The 19,081-nt window shown below is 38.2% G+C and overlaps 1 protein-coding gene across 6 annotated transcripts; it reads left to right on the top strand.

Moving 5' to 3' along the window:
• Positions 1–408: 408 nt before the first annotated feature.
• Positions 409–18,833, top strand: rrp1 (ribosomal RNA processing 1). 6 transcript variants are annotated; one of them, XM_053234217.1, is made up of 16 exons: positions 409–712; positions 992–1,074; positions 4,810–4,867; positions 5,419–5,504; positions 7,808–7,869; positions 8,080–8,209; positions 8,663–8,727; positions 9,024–9,238; positions 9,957–10,057; positions 10,152–10,249; positions 10,369–10,388; positions 10,504–10,653; positions 13,227–15,124; positions 15,327–15,401; positions 17,694–17,763; positions 18,301–18,833. In XM_053234217.1, exons 1-16 carry the CDS (start codon positions 583–585, stop codon positions 18,474–18,476), a joined length of 3,417 nt encoding a protein of 1,138 aa, XP_053090192.1. In that variant the 5' UTR covers positions 409–582; the 3' UTR covers positions 18,477–18,833. The 6 variants fall into 6 exon arrangements, with proteins under 6 accessions (XP_053090192.1, XP_053090193.1, XP_053090195.1 ...); XM_053234218.1 differs by having other exon boundaries at positions 17,697–17,763; XM_053234220.1 differs by lacking the exon at positions 18,301–18,833 and adding an exon at positions 15,815–15,879.
• The last annotated feature ends 248 nt before the right edge of the window (positions 18,834–19,081 follow it).

Genomic DNA, 19,081 nt, shown 5'->3' on the forward strand with positions numbered 1-19,081 from the left:
GTATATAAAGTATATCAATATTTTCATTAAACACAAGTGTAGCCTATAAGAAAATACAAAATAACAATAACCTAAACAATTAAAAGGGGACAAAAACAACTGTCAATATTAAGCCATTGTTTGAGAAATCATTAAGGAAGGATTATTTTCTCCACTATACAACTAATTAATGTGACTTGGCCAAAATAAATAAATAAATCTGAGAATTACAATAGTAAATCAACATTAGCAAGTTATCATAGTAACTTCCATTTTGCAGGTAAAGTTTGACTGCACCGCCATCTGCTGCCGCGAGCGCAGAAACCGGGGAGCCCCGCCATATTGCGTCATCAACCTGCGACGAAGAACCTGCAGGCGAGTTGAGTTTCTTTGAAAAGTTATTGTTCCCACCCACATTTGGACAAATCCCGCCTTCTGCATTCAGGGTTGGCCAATGCTTCATTCCGTCTCGGTGCTCGGATCAATCCGTTCACGGTGTATGACATTTCTGACCAATCCTTGTGAAGGAGGCGAGGTTTGTAGGAATACGGGTGGGAAAAATGAAGGCGACGCAGATGAGTTCCACGTGAAAAAGTATCAACCATGGCACCAGCACCACAGGAGCCAGAGATTGCCCTCGCTCAAAGACTAGCATCAAACGACAAACCTGTTAGGACTAAAGCCTTAAAGACGCTCAGGAAGTACATTAATCTCCGATCTCAAAAAATCGAAGGTAAATTAGAGGTGGAGTGTTTGTTTAAACAGCAGCGTTAGCAGCATGTGGGGAACGTGGTGCTTTTAGCTTCATGCTAACTGTTCAAACCTGGGCACATCAAAATAATAATAATAATAATAATTCAGCTTCAGTTTGTTTAATGGATGTGAAGATAAGATTGTGTCCCCATGGATAATCTACAGTCGACGTTCAGTTGCTGGTCTGTTTATTTGGTTAATTTAGCTAACGCGCCTAACCGTGAAAACTTTCTTATCGTTTATCTTTTTACAATTTAAGGGGGTTTTACGAGTGAAGACTTGCTGAAGATATGGAAGGGGCTTTTCTACTGCCTGTGGATGCAGGACAAGCCTCTTTTGCAGGTAAACATGTGTCCTACCCCACATTGCCATGTTTCATCCTCAGGTGAAGGCGGAGGAGGAGGAGGAGGAGGAGCGCGTCTGTGTGTAGGTGGCTTTGCTGCTCAGGGCTGTGTGAGGAGCCAGAGTTTGCACAGTTTGGTGGTCAGACACACCTGCTAACCCTGGTCAATAACTGACGAGCTCAATTGGATGAGTCTACAATTATTTATTAATTAAGAAACGGAACGTTATACTTTATACAATGTATGTCCAAAAGTTTGTGAACTCCTGACCATCACACTCACACAGTATTGGAGCCAATTCTTTAGTTTTTGCTATACACTAGACATTTGGGTTTGAGATCAAAAGATGAATATAAGAAGATCGATCAGATTTTCAGCTTTCATTTCCTGATTATTTACATACAGACAACAACTTAGACACATGGCACCTGTAGTGACAGACCATCCAATTTTTAGATGAGCAAAAGTCTAAAACCTTCCACTTTTCTGTCCTGATGAGGCTCTTTGTTGCGATGGCAGTGTGTTTTGGGTCATTTGGGTCATTGTCTTGCTGTAACAAACAGCACCTCAGGTGTCCACTTACTTTTGGCAGTCTCTGCAGAAAAATCCTGCTTGGTCTGATCAGCTGCCAAAACACAAGCCAAACTGAACTGCTAGACCATCTTTACCAGATGCTGGTAGAAAGATCAGTAACAATACACCTTATATATTTTAAGAAAGTATCACAGTACCAAGGTAACTTGAAACACGTAATGATAATGAAATGCGTATTGATCAAATTATTCATGTAGCAAGGAAGCTGAAAAATAACTTATCGACTGGTAATAATTTCTCCTAGCCAGTCTACCTACCAGGGTGTTGTAGGGAGGAACCAGGAGAACCTGGAGAAAACCTATGTGGGCACAAGAAGAACATACGAAATGCCACACAGACAGTAAACTGAGCTCAGGATCGAATCGGTGACCCTGTGAGGCAGGAACACTCCTGTTGTGCCACCACGCCGACACTTTTTAAAACCAGCAGCTCCTGAATAGTTGAACTCTTTCACAATTTGACTAAATGCTTTGTTCGTATTGACCACATATTGAACAAACGCTGATACAGAATCAGTGTTTAGGGAAGTTTTTATGGATTAACTTGTCATTTAACAGCACACATTCGAAATATGAATGGTGTGTTCTCCTGGAGGTGTTTTGCACGAGCAAAATGGGCGGACATAGGCACACACACACACACACACACACACACACACACACACGAAAAACCCAGTAAAAACAATGAGCTTAGTAAAAGATTTGAAGTGTGAAAATGCAGTTTAATCCAGTAGGGTGGTTGTTAGTTTTTAAATGCTACATGGCTAATTTATTGAAATGATAAGAAAAAAATTATAATGAACTTCAGTGTGCCTTTGCACAGATTCGACAAGCCTTTGGAACTGTGCTGGAGGGATAGACACCATTTTCCCAAAAGATTTTCCCTAAGCACCTAAGATGACTGAATAGTGTTAAGGTACCTTTTAATGCTTAACCATTTGACTTGGCCATTGCAGAACGTTCCACTTCTTTGCCTTGTCCGTCCATCCGAGATTCTCTTTAGTGTGTTATCTCAACAGTGAGTGGTTGAATGTTGTAGGATTTGTATGGAGTTATCATTGTAACCAGTAGGTGAACTGATAAAAATTTTTGGAATTGATCCAAACAGGGTCAAGGTCACAATAAGGTCAAATGTCTGAAATAGTTTTTCTTCAATAGCTTCCTTCCTGTTTGAAGTATATTTTAAGTGAATTTAAGGCATACAAATTAGTAACAGGAAGGATTGGACTTGACGGCTGTTGACAAGTTGTACTTGTACTTTATTGCACTTATCTCTGCGTTCTGTGTCCGGGTGAGGAATGGCAGCTCAGTTAGTTGTGACGATGATAATCTATTTTCAGAAGTCACTTAAAACTCTTGTTTTTATGAGGAAATATAGAAAATAAAATCATGATTAGTTTCTTGATCTGTACAATTCAGTTGGTAGGTGTGATGTGATCATGCATTTCTGGTGAATGTCAGAAAGCAGTAGGAGTGGTGATGGCACAAATTTATTATTTTAATAATTTAAGGCACAGTCTGCCATCAGACAATCTTTCCATATTGTATCGTCTCATGATTACTGATCTCTTTCAAGTGCTTACTTATTTTCTCATAAGAAGTGTCTTTTCCAAACCCATTTGTTCACTTCAGTGCTGTTTCTGGCTGAGGTGTTACACTCACATGTGACCCCTGTGTTATCTGGATTTCAGCACACTCTTTGGCGTGTTTTCTTGGTGAAAACAAATTTGTTTCCTCTATGTGCCAATGTTGCCTGTGCATATTTTGCAGCAGCTATTGTTTGCGCCATATGCGTTGTGTAAAATCCAGTTCCATATAACTGATGTTGAATTTTTTTGGCCCCACCTAGAAGTTGAGTTACAGAAACTCACCCGTCACATAGATGGACAGGGTCATAAAATTCCATCTATATATATATATATATATATATATATATATATATATATATATATATATATATATATATATATATATATAGAGAGAGAGAGAGAGAGAGAGAGAGAGAGAGATGGAATTTTATGTGTACCACCTCTCAATGTGTATTATTTATATATATATATATATATATATATATATATATATAATACACATTGAAAGGTGGTAGCCCTGTAGCCAGTGGTTTTTGAGTGTTTAGATTTTTTGAAATGCTGGCTACAGACATATGCCCTTCTCTTAAAATGCTCACCCTCATCCCAGCACAAGTGGCACGAAGCCACTTTTTGCTCACAAGCACATTGGTGGGAAATGAGTAAAAGCTGAATTACAGATGTTTGCATGAATTATTTGTGCATTTAGGGATGCTGCAGTGATTGCAAGCTGTTTTTGTTTCCAATGGTCTCACCTGAAGTTTTGAAGTTATGCTGTTAGGTTCCAAAATGAGGAGGAAGCATAAAGTTAAGGAACTGCTTACTTTTGGCTATTATTGGATTGTTTGTGTGTCTGTCAGGGAGAGCTCTGTGTAAAGACAGCTTGTGGAGACATTTTATTTGTTCAGGATCTAAAATCATCATTTCATCCACCCCTACCCAAAAGAACTGAATTTTGTGGGTGGATTAATTTGACATAGTTTTGTTTTGTTTCAAACCACGGACTCAGATCAGATGAAACATGCTATCACGCTATCATTTCCACATCTTTTTATATATATATATATATTATATATATATATATATATATATATATATATATATATATATATATATATTTATATATTTATATATTTATATATATATATATATATATATATATAAAAATAAATAATCTATGAAATAAAAATAAATAATCTATGAAAGTCTCTAACATTCATGTTTGGAAATATGTCTGTTTAATTAAACTATGATGCTCGAACGCGTAGGCCTGTGCATTGTGTACAACTTATCATATGTAGAGGGACTCAGGCTTTAGTTACTTTTATTCATGCAAGTTTGCCAAGATGTCGCAAAAATCAGGTGCACACAAAAAATAAAGAAAACAGAAAAAGTAAGAAATGCAGGCTAACTCAAGGGAGTATATAAGCAATGTTGCAAAGCATATTAGAATGAGTTATAGTTTCTGTGAGTGTGTCTGTGTCCTTAACCTTTGCATATCATGTCTGGTTCATACAATATTGTTAAAGTGATAATACTTGTCTTTGGTCTCAGGAGGAAATTTCACACAGAATCTCTGGCCTGATTCATAGTTTCCACACCGCTGACAACCGTAAGTACTTTTAGCATTGTGTATTATAAGCCTGCCTGAGTTTTTAAAAGAAATAAATGGCATTGCAGCAATTAGATAAACTGAAATAAATGAAGGAGTAAACAGAATATTCTGTTTACCTGGGACATGGTACCCTGAGATACCGTTGATCTGCTCTCCGGACCTGCCTGATCCATCCTTACGCCGTTTCTGGTTGGAGTTCTCATCACTGGAAATTGGTTGGAAATCACTCACCGCTGCTGAGGATGGCCCCACATGGACAACCTGAAGATACATGAGATTACTGTGGATGGTACCACTTAGAAACCACGAAGATGGCTTTGGACTTCAATTGTTATACAGTCTTGCAGTCAAGTCTCCATCAGTGAACAATTTGATAACTTCAACAAAACAGAAAACTGTAATGAATTTTCTGGTTACACAGTTGCACTAGTTGACCATGTAGTACTCAGTTATTGAAGGGAATTATTTATAATTGCACTGATGGTCACCCAGACGATGGTACTATTGCAGCTATTAATTTTAGCATTGAACTGTTTCTCCAAATGTAGAGCTGCTGTATTTTGCAACATTTCTCCAGACTGTAAAGAGAGAATGGAACGGCATCGACAGACTTCGCATGGACAAATTTTTCCAGGTCAGTACTAAAATGATAGACTCACACCCAAACCAAGTTTTTGTTATCCACAGCAGAATCAGGGGGGTTCAAGTGTAATTTTTTTTTTAAAGGTCCAGTTACATAAAATGCTTTGCTTCAAAGGCCCAGTTAAGCAACTGACATGAGGGAATGGCTACAGCAGTTACATTTTAAAGGAGCAATCCACCCTGAATAACTTGTGTATTAATATTTCTAATTAACCTGTAGTCTTCAGTGGTGTCCAAGATTGTGGTTTGTAATAAAATTCTGAGTTAAATTTAGTTTAAACTTCTTTCATTGACATGGTGGTCTATTTTCACTGTAGTTAATGGTTTCCACAAAGCCGTTTTGCTACCTGCAGATGTTGGCTGTCAGGCAGTAGGAAAAAAACAGCGAGACAGACAGCAAAGAAATGCAGGCAGCTGCACATTATGTAATGTATATGTGCTGGGAAAAGTTTTTTTCCCTGTTGCTTTAATGGACTGTTTTCACTTTTAAATCACTTTGTATAAAGTACTGCATCAATAAGATTTTGATTTAACAATAGAAAAGATGACTAGTTCACTACTTTTTTGAATTAAAGGTTGACTAGTAAAAATTAACAGCTGTTGCAACTCCTTAGATACACTATATGGCCAAAAGTATGTGAACACCTGACCATTACACTAATACTCATCACACTCATCCCATTCCAGATTTAGTCTCCTTTACTGTTATAATAAGCTCCACTCTTCTGCGAAGGCTTTCCACTAGATGTTGGAGCGTGGCTGTGGGGATTTGTGTTCATTCAGCTACAAGAGCATTAGTGAGATCAGGCACTGATGTTGGTGAGGAGGTCTGGGGTTCAGTCGGTGTTCCAGTTCATCCCAAAGGTGTTCAGTGGGGTTGAGGTCAGGGCTCTGTGCAGGACACTCGAGTTCTTCCACTCCAACATTAACACACCAAATTGACTTGGGAGAATAAATGCATACTTCTCTATTCATTCTTTAAACATTCTGTTTTTGCCATTGATTTTTTTTTTTTTTTTTGTAAACATGCCATTACGTCAGTATGCTTGTCAGACCAGAGAGGCTAAATAAAATTTATCAAAGTCTGTGAACTCTCCCAGTTCTGAACTAATGTCTGTAGCACTTTAGCTAGGTACTGGTCTGATGAGATGCCTTCAGCTGAATAATTTACAAAGTGTATGTGATTGGATAAACTGCAACAGAGGATCTGTTACAGAAGCTTAGAAAACTGGAGTTGCTTTGAAGGTTTTTTTAAATTTTTTTTTTATGTTTATTGATTCTGCTATGATATTTCTTCAAGTACTTGGTTTGCTCCTCTCAAATACTTTGCTGGGTCTGGATCCAGAGCGCAGTCCACTAGTTCAAGACCCCCGCACTAGATTATAACTTACTTTTGTGCCGTCCTCTGTGTTTTAAAAAGTTTTACACTTGTGTCCCTAGCATAAGCATTCTAGGCCATAATTATCAAAGTACATGTCTGATGTAATGGATTGTATGGTGTTTTTGTGAAGAAAGATCACATTTGAATTAAGGAATGCATAGACTAGTCAACTAGTTGGGGCTCCAAACAATTCTTCCTATAGCTATTTTGTTGTCCTTTAAAGCTAAATAAAATGTCTGTTGTGTCAAAGATCACATTCTGATTGTGCTTCACTATCCAATCACTCAAGTACATTTTAAGAATTCGTATGTCCTTAAATAGTGTAATATGCTTAACACAATTATCTTGCACATTTACTGCACTGATTTATTTAATTTGTGTACTGTTAACTGTGTAAGAGTGTACCTAAAAAAGCACTGATGATGGAAATGTAATTTCTAGCCCGTAAATGGCTGTTAATTGAAATTGCACTAATAAAAAATAAAAATGTCCTGAATCAGTTTTTGTTTTAAATATGGAAATGATGACTGGTAAAGATCACTGGTTGAAAAGAAGTCATGCAGTCACTCATTTTAAATTAACATCACAACTAAAATCACAAAATGGATGTACACTCTCAGACGAAAGTAATTGTACACAAACCGTACTTTTCCTTGTCTCCAGGGTGGTACCCTCAACCCTTTAATATGTATGTACAATACATTTAATTAATAAAATTATTTGAGGTACATAATGCTAATTACTTTTTAGAGTAAAGATTTAAATGTAAACTACATGTACATCTCTAGGTAAATGATCACTCCATGGATTAGGTCGATTAGGTCTTTTTTTCTGAGAGTGTAGATGAATGAATTTTTTTTTTACGTAATCTAAAATTTATGTTATGTAATTTCTGTCTCCCCTTTTTCGGAAAGCTGGTTCGCTTCATGTTCAGACAAGCTTTTGAGGTTCTCAGGAGGAGGGAGTGGGAGTCCAGGTATCACTTATTACATTTGTGTGCATTGATTGGACATTTTTTTGAGATTGTGCTTTAAGAGTCTGAGATTCTTTCAGCATTTAAATTTTTTCTTTGTCACTGTCTCTCTCTCTCCTTCTCTGTCTCTCTCTACCTGTCGATCGCTTGCTGTGTCTCCCTGTCTGTCTCTTTTGTTGTCGTGCTGCTTCCTTTCTTTCTTTCTCTTTTTAGTGTGGTAAATCAGTTTTTACAGGTCTTCACAGAACAGCTTTTGCAGAACACTGACTGTGTACCGAAAGGACTGATGCTGCACATTCTGGACCTCTACATGGCCGAGTTGGCTCAGGTCGGCTCTGCTGAGGTAAGGCCTGTTGAGGGGTGTTTTTTGCATTTTCATTTTTATTTGATGTTTATTATGTTACACTAATGTACCTTCTGTCAATATGAGTATTATACTGAACTCATCTTTAAGTTGTTTCCCCGCTCAAGCTTCAGACACATGGTCACTTGATGCTCAAATCAGCAACAAATCTATTTTTAACTGTTTACACCTTTTTATTGTTTGAAAATTCAGGAATACATCGTAATGCTTTGTGTGCCTTTTGAAAATTGTCAATGCACATTATAATCTGTTTTAATGGCCAATGTACTTAAGAAATGTACTTAAACTGCCAGAAAATGATACGATATATTTTCATAATGTTTGTAAATGATGGAGTACTTGTAATGTCTAGCTACTGCAATTAATAAGAACCTCAAACAGTGACTTTTAAAAAGTTTTATCTGACATTACTTAGCTGTTCCTCTTCTGCAGCTGACAGCAGAACAGAACCTGACTTTCATCGACCCCTTTTGCAAAACCATGGCCAAGACCAAAGAGTGAGTTTCTTGAATGCTCTGTGCATTTCAATACCTACCAATATCAAACTTAAGAAACCTCATGGAAGCAAAGCACACATTTTAATCCTGGGCTCAAAAAATAATACCTTGATTTCTGAACAAACTCATGTTAAGTAGAAATGATTTTATCTCTGTCATAAAGTGTTTATGACTCAAATAGTACACCTTATTTTGCTCTTTTTAAACCCAACTGCAAAGATAAAATCAGTGTATATAAAATCCATTGTATAATCACAAAGCATAATTCTACATGGTCAATGCCTTCTGTGTTGCAGTCTCTTGCTGTTAACCTCCATCTCTAAGAACATCTTCAAGACTATAGTGGATCACGCACCTTTTGCAATTGAAGACCTGATGAGGGAGCTGCAGCAGGGAGGAGGAGATGATTCAGATTCCGGTCAGGCTTCTGGGGAGGAGGAGGAAGAAATAAGAGAGGAAGAGGAGTTGAAGAACAAAGCACCCAAGAAGACTAAAGTGAAGAAGGTCAACGGTAGGCCAAGGGTTTATTCATTGGATTAAACTACTCTCGCTATTGTTCAGAACAATTGTAACTGCTCAGTTATCATCCCCTGCTTATTTTACAAATGTACACCTTTTCTCTGTGATCTGGGTTTGTTACAGTAATTTTTAGGCTGGTGTACAATAAACTGGTGGGCTTTAAACCATGATTTAGACCCAGAATATGTTTTTCTGTTAAAACAAGATGATATGCAGACCTTGACAACTAATTTGTTAGGAAAATAGTATGCCACTTGGTTTATGGTTTCTAACCAAGTGTGGCCTATATTTTTCTAAATATTCCTTTTACTAAGTTAAAGTAATATTAACTACACATTAATACTAACTACACAGGGAGCTGACTATATGCGAACATAAACATATGTAAAAGAACAGAACAGTCAGTTTACAAGAATTATCTTGTATAAAAAAAAAATTTAACAGATTGATTTCATTTTATATTCAAAGCATTTTTAGCTTGGCCTACTGGCTGCAAGAGACATTTAGCCAGTTCATTTAGCGACTCAAGTAGATCCTCTCCTGATAACCTCTCCTGATAGCCTGTGCACTAGAAGTAGTTTCTCATTTCAGTGTGCTACTCTGTCACATTATTTCAGATTTTTATTTCAGCTACTTTTTGTGTGAAGTTTTTGTATCGTTATCAGAACAGTTAATATTTTAACACTGCTTTGTGTGTCTTTGTATGCCAGGCATCCCTGAGGTAGTGGAAAACAGCAAGGGCAGTAAAGATGACCTGGATTTGGACAGCATGGCTTCTGAAGAGAATGACTGTGCTGATCCTGTTCTACAGGTGAGTGCATCTGAGACAGAAAGACCTTCATCCTGCATCAAGCAGCAATATAAAACCCAAATGGGAAAAATGATCACTGTTCCTCATGTTGCAGTTTGACTACGGTGCAATAGCTGATCGTCTTTTTGAGTTAGGCGGCCACTCGAATACGCGGAACATCAACCGCACAAAGATGTACAGCTTGGTGACGATGTAAGGGCTGAATTTAGTAGTTGTTTTGTAACAATCTACAGTATAAGTAGTTGTTTCTAGTGCAGTTATTTACTGGCAGTTGTTTTTTCCTCTCTCTTTTCTCATGCTTGCAAATGAAGTTTTCGTGATTTAAGTGAAGGTGAGTAAACTCAGAAAGCACACACACATTGGATCTTTGTGGAGTAAATATTATCTCTTTAAAAAGCAGATCTTCATGTTATAAGCCATATAACTTTTCTCATTACTGTGTACAGGTATTTTCCCTCAAAAAGAGGATGATAACAGCGACGTGAGTGACACATCAGATGATGAGATATTTAATAGAAAGAAGAGCAAAAAGAAGAAGAAGAGGAAAAATGAGAAGCCCACAGCTGGAGATGAAACTGTGGTTAAGAAGAGCAAAGGTAAGTTGTGACTTTGAGTAAATTTTTTGAGCTTTTTTCAGGGGAATGACTGTGATATTAAATGTGTGATGGCCTGGGAAACCATCCTGCTGTTTATTTTATTTGCATTTTATTTCGTTTGGGGTAAATGTCAATCATGGCATTTAATGAACAGTAGCCTCATCCGCTCTCTTTACTTGACTGATCACTGTCCACTTGCTCATCAATGGGAAAATAATCACTAATTCATTAATTCAGTGAGTTTTGTTTAATGTCTAAATTTCAAATTTCTGCATTGTGGATAATTTACAAATGAAATCTATCAGGCTTACGTCCAATTCAATTCAGTTTTATTTGTATAGCGCTTTTAACAATGGACATTGTCACAAAGCAGCTTTACAGAAATAAATAAATTCAAATTAAATTAAACCAAAATAAACTGTAAATATATGAATTTATCCCTAATGTCTGTTTCGCAGTGGCACGTAACCAACAACTTGATAATGCATAATGCTCACTGCACTAGAAAAGCACGGTTATTTAGCAAGCTAGCAATTAAAACAACTTTAGGTATACTGACTGTTTTACAGCCATGTTTGTTAGACTGGCTCGTTTTTTACTTAGCGTGATCTTTGCAGAAATCTTAGGCAGGGTTAGAAAATTGCTGCATACGTTTTGGTGAAATATATTTGGTTTCTCAAATTAGGGGTGTCAAAGTATGTTCTAGGCAGAAAAATGTTAGGTTATGCATGTAACCATGGTCTGTGAACTCTGGATAAGTGGCAGGAGTCGAGTTTCAACACCTGGATACCCTCTTTCTGTGCATGCGAATATGTCAACACCTTTAACACAAAGTCGCATGGTGACCATATGACACCATTAAAATTCCATCATTAATGTCCAACATTCTCTTTGGAACTTTCTTGCCGAGTTCAGCCTAGGAACTCAGAAGTGATAGGGAACCTTGGCGGTTATCTGCAGTTCATAGAACATGGTTACATGCATAACCTAAAATAATATTTAACCCTTCCTTGCCGCCAGAGGCGGTGTTTCCACACCTGGATAACCTATACCATTAGATCATGATGAACCAACCGAGCTCATTCATGGAATCACTCCCTCCTTCTCCTGGACTCTGCCCTCCATCCCTCCATTCACAAATGGCACTCAACCATGTCTTTGCCACCACAAGTGCTTAAACACAGCTGAAGTTTGGAAGAATGTCTGAGACACTAACAGAGTGAATGAGACTTTTACAGAGAATGTTCAGCTGTTTCTGGCATCTTTTTTTTTTTTTTTTACACTTTATGAATGATTCTCTATTACAGTTTAGGTTTTTTGTTCTTACATAATGCAGTTGAAAAATGAAGCAGTTCATTTCAAAGTTTTTTTTCGTAATGAATGGACTTTGGAAAATGCAGATGTGCAAAAATAGTAAAAGCACACGTTATAAAAATAGTGCAAGTGTTTCTTTTAAATAGTGTCTTAGTAAGTCAAATGCAGCATTATGATGTAGATGCATCATTTTACATCATATTTCCTATTTCCTATTTGAAGAATAGGAAAATCGAGGATCATGCCCAATGTCCAGTGCAACTCTGTAATCTACAGTTGAGGTCAAAAGTTTACATCCCCCTTTCAGAATCTGCAAAATGTTAATTATTTTACCAAAATAAGAGGGATCATACAAAATGCATGTTATTGTTTATTTAGTGCTGACCTGAATAAGATATTTCACATAAAAGTTGTTTACATATAGTCCACAAGAGAAAATAATAGCTGAATTTATAAAAATGACCCCATTCAAAAGTTTACATCCCCTTGATTCTTAATACTGTGTTGTTACCTGAATGATCCACAGCTGTGTTTTTTGTTTACTGATAGTTGTTCATGAGTCCCTTGAACAGTTAAACTGCCTGCTGTTCTTCAGAAAAATCCTTCAGGTCCCACAAATTCTTTGGTTTTCCAGCATGTTTTTGTGTATTTGAACCCTTTCCAACAGTGACTGTATGATTTTGAGACCCATCTTTTCACACTGAGGACAACTGAGGGACTCATATGCAACTATTACAGAAGGTTCAAACGCTCACTGATGCTCCAGAAGGAAAAACCATGCATTAAGAGCCAGGGGGGTGAAAACTTTTGAACAGAATGGAGATGTGTACATTTTTCTTATTTTGCCTAAATATCGTATTTTTTCATATAGTACTGCCCTTCAGAGGCTACAGAAGATAGTTACATGTTTCCCAGAAGACAAAATAAGTTAAATTTACCCTGATCTTCAAATTCAAAAAGTTTTCACCCCCCGACTCTTAATGCAAGGTTGGGATGTAAACTTTTGACCTCAACTGTACATGCTAAGAATGGGCCCTGATCATACACAGGTCACAATACAGAGCTGGTTTCCCCCCTGCTGAAACACAGCCAAGATGCTGGAATTGTGCAGTATATCATGATTCCTTGTTGATTACACCGTCATGACTTTTCTATAAACTTTGTGTTGAGAGCCTGTGATTGAAAAATGATCTTTACAAGTTTTTATCCCTATTCTTTTAATGTTCCACTCTCTGTTCTCCCCCCCTCACATCCAACAGCTTGTCAAGATGAACAGAAGCCAAGTGATTCAGGGCAGGATGGCTCATTGAATACAGAAAACCTTAAGAAAATGGAAAAAAAGGATGAAGAGAATATAGAACTTACTGATACAGAAAAAGCCACGGACACATCACATGTTCCACTGGATGCAGGTGGAACTCCAGGAGAGCAAGATATGGAAAAGGAAAGAGTGGTTCTGAAAGATCATTCCCAGCAACATCATGAGTTTGACAGCCACCTGAAGACCTCAAAAATAGAAGCTGATGGTGAAACAGTGTTTCGGCATAATGAATCTGGCTCACAAAGCCAATTGGAGGCCAGTATCACTGTCAAGAAGAAGAGGAAAAGTAAAAAGCTGAAGACAAATTCACAGGTTGTGGGAGAAGTAGCAGCACATGAATTTCAGCTTGTTTTAGAGGAATCTGATGAACACCAGACTGACAGTTGCAACATGGGGTTGAAGCAGAAAGCTTTCAAAACAATGTCAGGCATTGGGAGCACTCAAACTAGCACAGATGTAAAAGCATTAGGCCAGAGCTGTGCAGATCATAAGCCTGAAATGGCATCATTTGTAGAAAGTCCTGTGGAAGCTGGACAGGCTGAAAGTGGTATTTCTCTTATGCAGGAGAAAACTAAGAAGAAAAACAAGAAAAAGAAGATGAATGTGGGAGAGGAGAAAAAGGACACAGAAACCAATGGACAAATTGTGGAAAAACCACCAGAGGAGGTTCCTCTTCACAGCCAACTGGAGACTGATGTTGACAAAATAAAATCCCAGGGGGGTGATGCTGGTCAGTTAGAGGCCAGTACTATGGTGAGAAAGAAGAAGAGGCAAAGCAAGAAACTGTGCTCAAGCTTACAGGAAGTTGGGGAAGAAGTAGCAGTCCAATCTCTGCCTAAAGAACACAGTGCCAGTGAAGACAACAGAAAGCTGTCTACACCTCAGAAAGTAGACAAGGACAACACCACAACACAAAGACAGCTGGGGACAAGTACCACAGAAAAAAAGAAGGTGAAAAGAAAGAAACTGAAGTCCAGCTTACAGGAAGTTGAAGTAGCAGTTAAAACTCCATCTATATTGGAGGACAGTAATAAACACAGCAATGATGATATCAGCAGAGATCCTTGTCCTACATCTGAGGAAGATATCTTAACACAGTGCAGACTGAAGGCAGGCACCTCCAAGAAAAAAAAGGGGAAGAGCAAGAAGCTCATGTCCAGCTCACAGGAAGTAGGGAAAGAAGTAGACTCCACATCACAAGACCGCTGTGCAGAGGTTGTGACAACAGATATAGCAACACCTGCTGTTGAAGTGACAAGTGCCAAAGCTCAGCCATCAGAAGATCTCATGGTGAGGACAAAGAAAAGCAAGAAGAAGGCAAAAGAGGAAACTGGGAGCAAACTTCAGGTAGCTCTAGATGTCGAAGAACCTGAGATGTCCTCAGACAGTGCACACATTAATACTAATGAGAATAATGGTGATACTGCTGAATGTTCTCAACCCAAATCAGTGAAGAAAGGCAAGAAAAAGAAATTGCTTTCTTCAAATGAGGAAGAGTCTACACTTGAAGCTAAAAAACAGCCTGCGCTAGAAGCTGTTTCTACAAAACAGACACACACACCACAGAAAAAGAAGAAAATCCAGAAGAAACAAGAAAGTCAGCCTGCAGAAGAAGCAAACAAAGAACCCATTCTGAAGAAGACCATAAAGGAGAAAGCAGGAAAAGATGTACAAGATACTGTGCCATCGGATGACATCTGCACACCTGAAATTAAGTCCCTCACCACAATTAAAAAGGGGAAAAAGAAGAGGAAGCTACAGACAGATGAGGCAGAAATGTCTCAGAGTATTGGACATGCAGAGGAGGAGACGGATGGAAAGAAAGTGAAAATCAGTGTAAGTTTGTATATCTTACTGTAGTACTGTACACCAGTTTAGCTCTTACTTAACTCTTTACCTCAGACATTCACTTGCCATTTTTTGATGGGTCATTTTCCTTGTTTATTGGCAACAGGGCACCGAGGTTTTCACAACAGTAACCCCTAAGAAGCTGAAGATGGAAAAAGCCTCATCAAAATCTGACTTTGTCTCCTTTCAGGGTCTAATAAAGCCCCCCACTCCACTCTTCTGTAAAACCAAACCAAACAGCAGCACACCTCTGGCCAGCATCAAGGTACCCTTTTTTTTTTTTTTTTTTTTTTTTTAAAAACCACCATGTGAAACTATACAAAGTAAATGAGATTTTGCTTATAGAATGGTAAAAACACAGTAAGGAGAAATTCTTTAGAGAGAGGGTCAGTTGTAGTCAACCCACAGGGTCTGTTGTGTCTTATTCCTTACTTAATTCACTGGTTTGTGCTGTGTGTGTGTGTGTGTGTGTGTGTGTGTATGTATGTATGTATGTATGTATGTATATGTGTGTATATATATATATATATATATATATATATATATATATATATATATATATATATATATATATATATACACACACACATATATACATATACATATACATATATATATATAATATAAAAATACATCGATCAGCCATAACATTAAAACCACCTGCCTAATATTGTGTAGGTCCCCCTTCTGCCACCAAAACAGCCCTGACCTGTCGAGGCATGGACTGCACAAGACCTCTGAAGGTGTGTGTGGCATCTGGCACCAAGATGTTAGCAGCAGATCCTTTAAGTCCTGTAAGTTGTGAGGTGGAGACTCCATGTTTGTCCAGCACATCCCACAGATGCTTGATCAGATTGAGATCTGGGAATTTGGAGGCCAAGTCAACACCTTTAACTCTTCGTCATGTTCCACAAACCATTCCTGAATTTTTTTTGCAGTGTGGCAGAGCACATTATCCTGCTGAAAGAGGCCACTGCCATTAGGGAATACTGTTGCCATGAAGGGGTGTTCTTGGTCTGCAACAATGTTTAGGTGGGTGGTACGTGTCAAAGTAACATCCACATGAACGCCAGGATACTAGGTCAGAGCATCTCCAAAATGTTCTTATGGAGTGTTCCTGGTATGCAGTGGTTAGTACCAACCAAAAGTGATCCAAGGAAGGACACTTGATGAACCAGCAACAGGGTCATGGGCGCCCAAGGCTCATTGGTGCACGTGGGGAGCGAAGGCTAGCCAGTCTGGTCCAATCCCACAGAAGAGCTTCTGTAGCACAAATTGCTGAAAAAGTTAATGCTGGCTCTGATAGAAAGGTGTCAGAACACACTGTGCATCGCAGCTTGCTGCGTATGGGGCTGCGTAGCCGCAGACCGGTCAGAGTGCCCATGCCGACCCCTGTGCACCGCCAAAAGTGCCTATAATGGGCACGTGAGCATCAGAACTGGAGCATGGAGCAATGGAAGAAGGTGGCCTGGTCTGATGAGTCACGTTTTCTTTTACATCATGTAGACAGCCGAGTGCGTGTGTGTCGCTTACCTGCACTATGCACTATGGGACGAAGGCCAGCCGGCAGAGGCAGTGTGATGCTCTGGGCAATGCACGGGTATTCCCTAATGGCAGTGGCCTCTTTCATCAGCATAATGCGTCCTGCCACACTGCAAAAATAGTTCAGGAATGGTTTGAGGAACATGATGAAGAGTTCAAGTTGTTGACTTGGCCTCCAAATACCCCAGAACTCAATCCGATTGAGCATCTGTGGGACGTGCTGGACAAACAAGTCTGATCCATGGAGGCCCCACAAACTTCAGTTGTAGATCAGACCTTCAGATGGAGTCCGTGCCTCGACGGATCAGTGCTGGTTTTGTGTCAGAAAGGGGACTTACACAATATTAGGCAGGTGGTTTTAATGTTACACACATACTCCTTAGACTAATTTCAGCTTTCTTTCCACCCATCTCTTCCTCTGCATGTCATCTGATGGCACATACATATGTGTGTGTGTGTGTGTATATAATGTATACACACACACATATATATAATGTATACACACACACACACACACACACACACACATAAAATATCCTTTTTGTAGCACTTTGTAAATACTTTGGAAATTATTTAATATACTTAACAAGTATAACCATTTACTTAACAACATGCAATTTTCATGCTAGAACAAGCTTCAGATAGTTCATGTGGGAAATACTCAGATCAACTACCACAATATTCCAGGACAAACCTGCACACTTCAGCTGTGCACAAACAAAAAAAGCACCAGGCGGTGTGTAAGAGCACAGCTTTGTCAGCATTGATGCCTCTGTTGTTTTCTGTGACCTGATCACCTGCAATCTTTTTTCTTGCAGATTGTCATTTCAGGGTGTTAAAATTTTTTAAAAAATGTACTGATTTTATTGCATTCCTTTTACTTTTTGAGCTCTAATGGTCACAGAAAATAGCTTTTTATTTCTTCAAGTTATCCATGTTGACCAATCTGTATTTGTATATTTATTGATCTTAATGACTTTTTTTTTTTTTTTTTTTTTTTTTTGAACCTTTTTAGCAGAAATTCCAAACTCCAAAGTCAGAAACTAAGAAAGTGACCTTTGGGCTCAAGAACAATAAAACCACTGGTAAGTTCATTGTAGAGTTGCTGGTGCTATTATGAATGATTTTGAAATAACATGAACTTTTATTCTCTTTATTTGCTGCAAAACACCCATTTGTCCTTCATCACAACCTAAAAACATACTAGATCAAATCCTTCAAATATCTCTAAAGGCTGTTCTCAATAATGAAAAGATGTCTAGGGTTCTGCAAGTTGTAAAGTTCTGGTTCAAACTAATTTGAAATCTGAAATGTGCCTTTTAACAAATCATTGACTGTGTTTTACATGCAGAGATATTAATCTGAGTAGATGAAAATTAACTGTTTATATTAATAACTATTCAAAGATGCATTATTTTAATCTAACTGTATGAATTGCAATGAAACTACACATTTGTTTAAATGTGCTATGAATGGATGGACATGGGTATGAATGAATTAGATTGAAACTGTAAATGGGCCACACGCAGGTTATCAAGATGAAGATCAGCTGTTAGAATCATATAGGGTCATATATTATGATCATATATTATAAGGTACTTTTTCCTTTTTTTGATTTACAGAATTCAGGAAGACAGACAGGAGCTTGTTGGTGAATCCTGTCGGGTCGTCCCGTGTGGCCTTTGATCCTAAAAAGATGCCAGTGTCAGGGGTGCTGAAGTCACCTTCACTGTCTCCAGTCCTGAGTGTGACAAAACCTGCAGCCAAGAAAAGAGCAACGGCAGCAGATTTCTTCTAAAACCACAGCTTATGTGAAAGTTTCTCCTTATATTTTGTTTTGGCTAGGGGTATGTTGTTTTAATTAAGCCCCATTCTGAAAGAGCTCATGAGTTTATCCTGACTGACACAATAAAAATAAACTTTGATTAAAAATTTTAACTTATGACATACCTGTTGCTGACTTTTTATACAGAAAGCAAATCAGTTGAAAGTGGACATAGATGAAGCCTGAGAGTAAAAGTAAATATTTTCAACCCTGTATTGACATTTAGTGTAATATTTTGAGAAGACGGTATGTAAGAAGTTTTCAGCTGAACTGGGTTTCGTACCTTCGTCTTGTGGCTTTAATAAAACATTTCTTATTTGGTAAAGATCACTTCTGTCATCTGTCTTTTTGTCTTTGAAGCACATGCTAATGGTTAAAGGCTGAGATTGTGTTCCATTTGAAGTTGCCATAACTGCAGCCTCCCCCTTCTGCTGGATACGTCCTGCACAGTGAGAACTCTGAAGGTGGAGACTCTGGATGCCCAGGATGAACTTCAGTGTTCTGCTATCCCTCAGTCACGTAGAAAAAGCAGTTACTCTAAGCTGCAGAACAGTAGAACCATCCCTGTGCTGTCAACA

Source organism: Pangasianodon hypophthalmus, chromosome 5, assembly GCF_027358585.1.
Source record: "Pangasianodon hypophthalmus isolate fPanHyp1 chromosome 5, fPanHyp1.pri, whole genome shotgun sequence".
Classification (NCBI taxonomy): domain Eukaryota; kingdom Metazoa; phylum Chordata; class Actinopteri; order Siluriformes; family Pangasiidae; genus Pangasianodon; species Pangasianodon hypophthalmus.

Coding starts and splice junctions, on each gene's coding strand:
- rrp1 (XM_034304670.2), top strand. CDS start 583: ATGGCACCAGCACCACAGGAGCCAGAGATTGCCCTCGCTCAAAGACTA. Junction 8,210..8,662: donor CTCAGGTCGGCTCTGCTGAG/GTAAGGCCTGTT, acceptor CCTCTTCTGCAG/CTGACAGCAGAACAGAACCT. Junction 10,389..10,503: donor TTTTCGTGATTTAAGTGAAG/GTGAGTAAACTC, acceptor TACTGTGTACAG/GTATTTTCCCTCAAAAAGAG.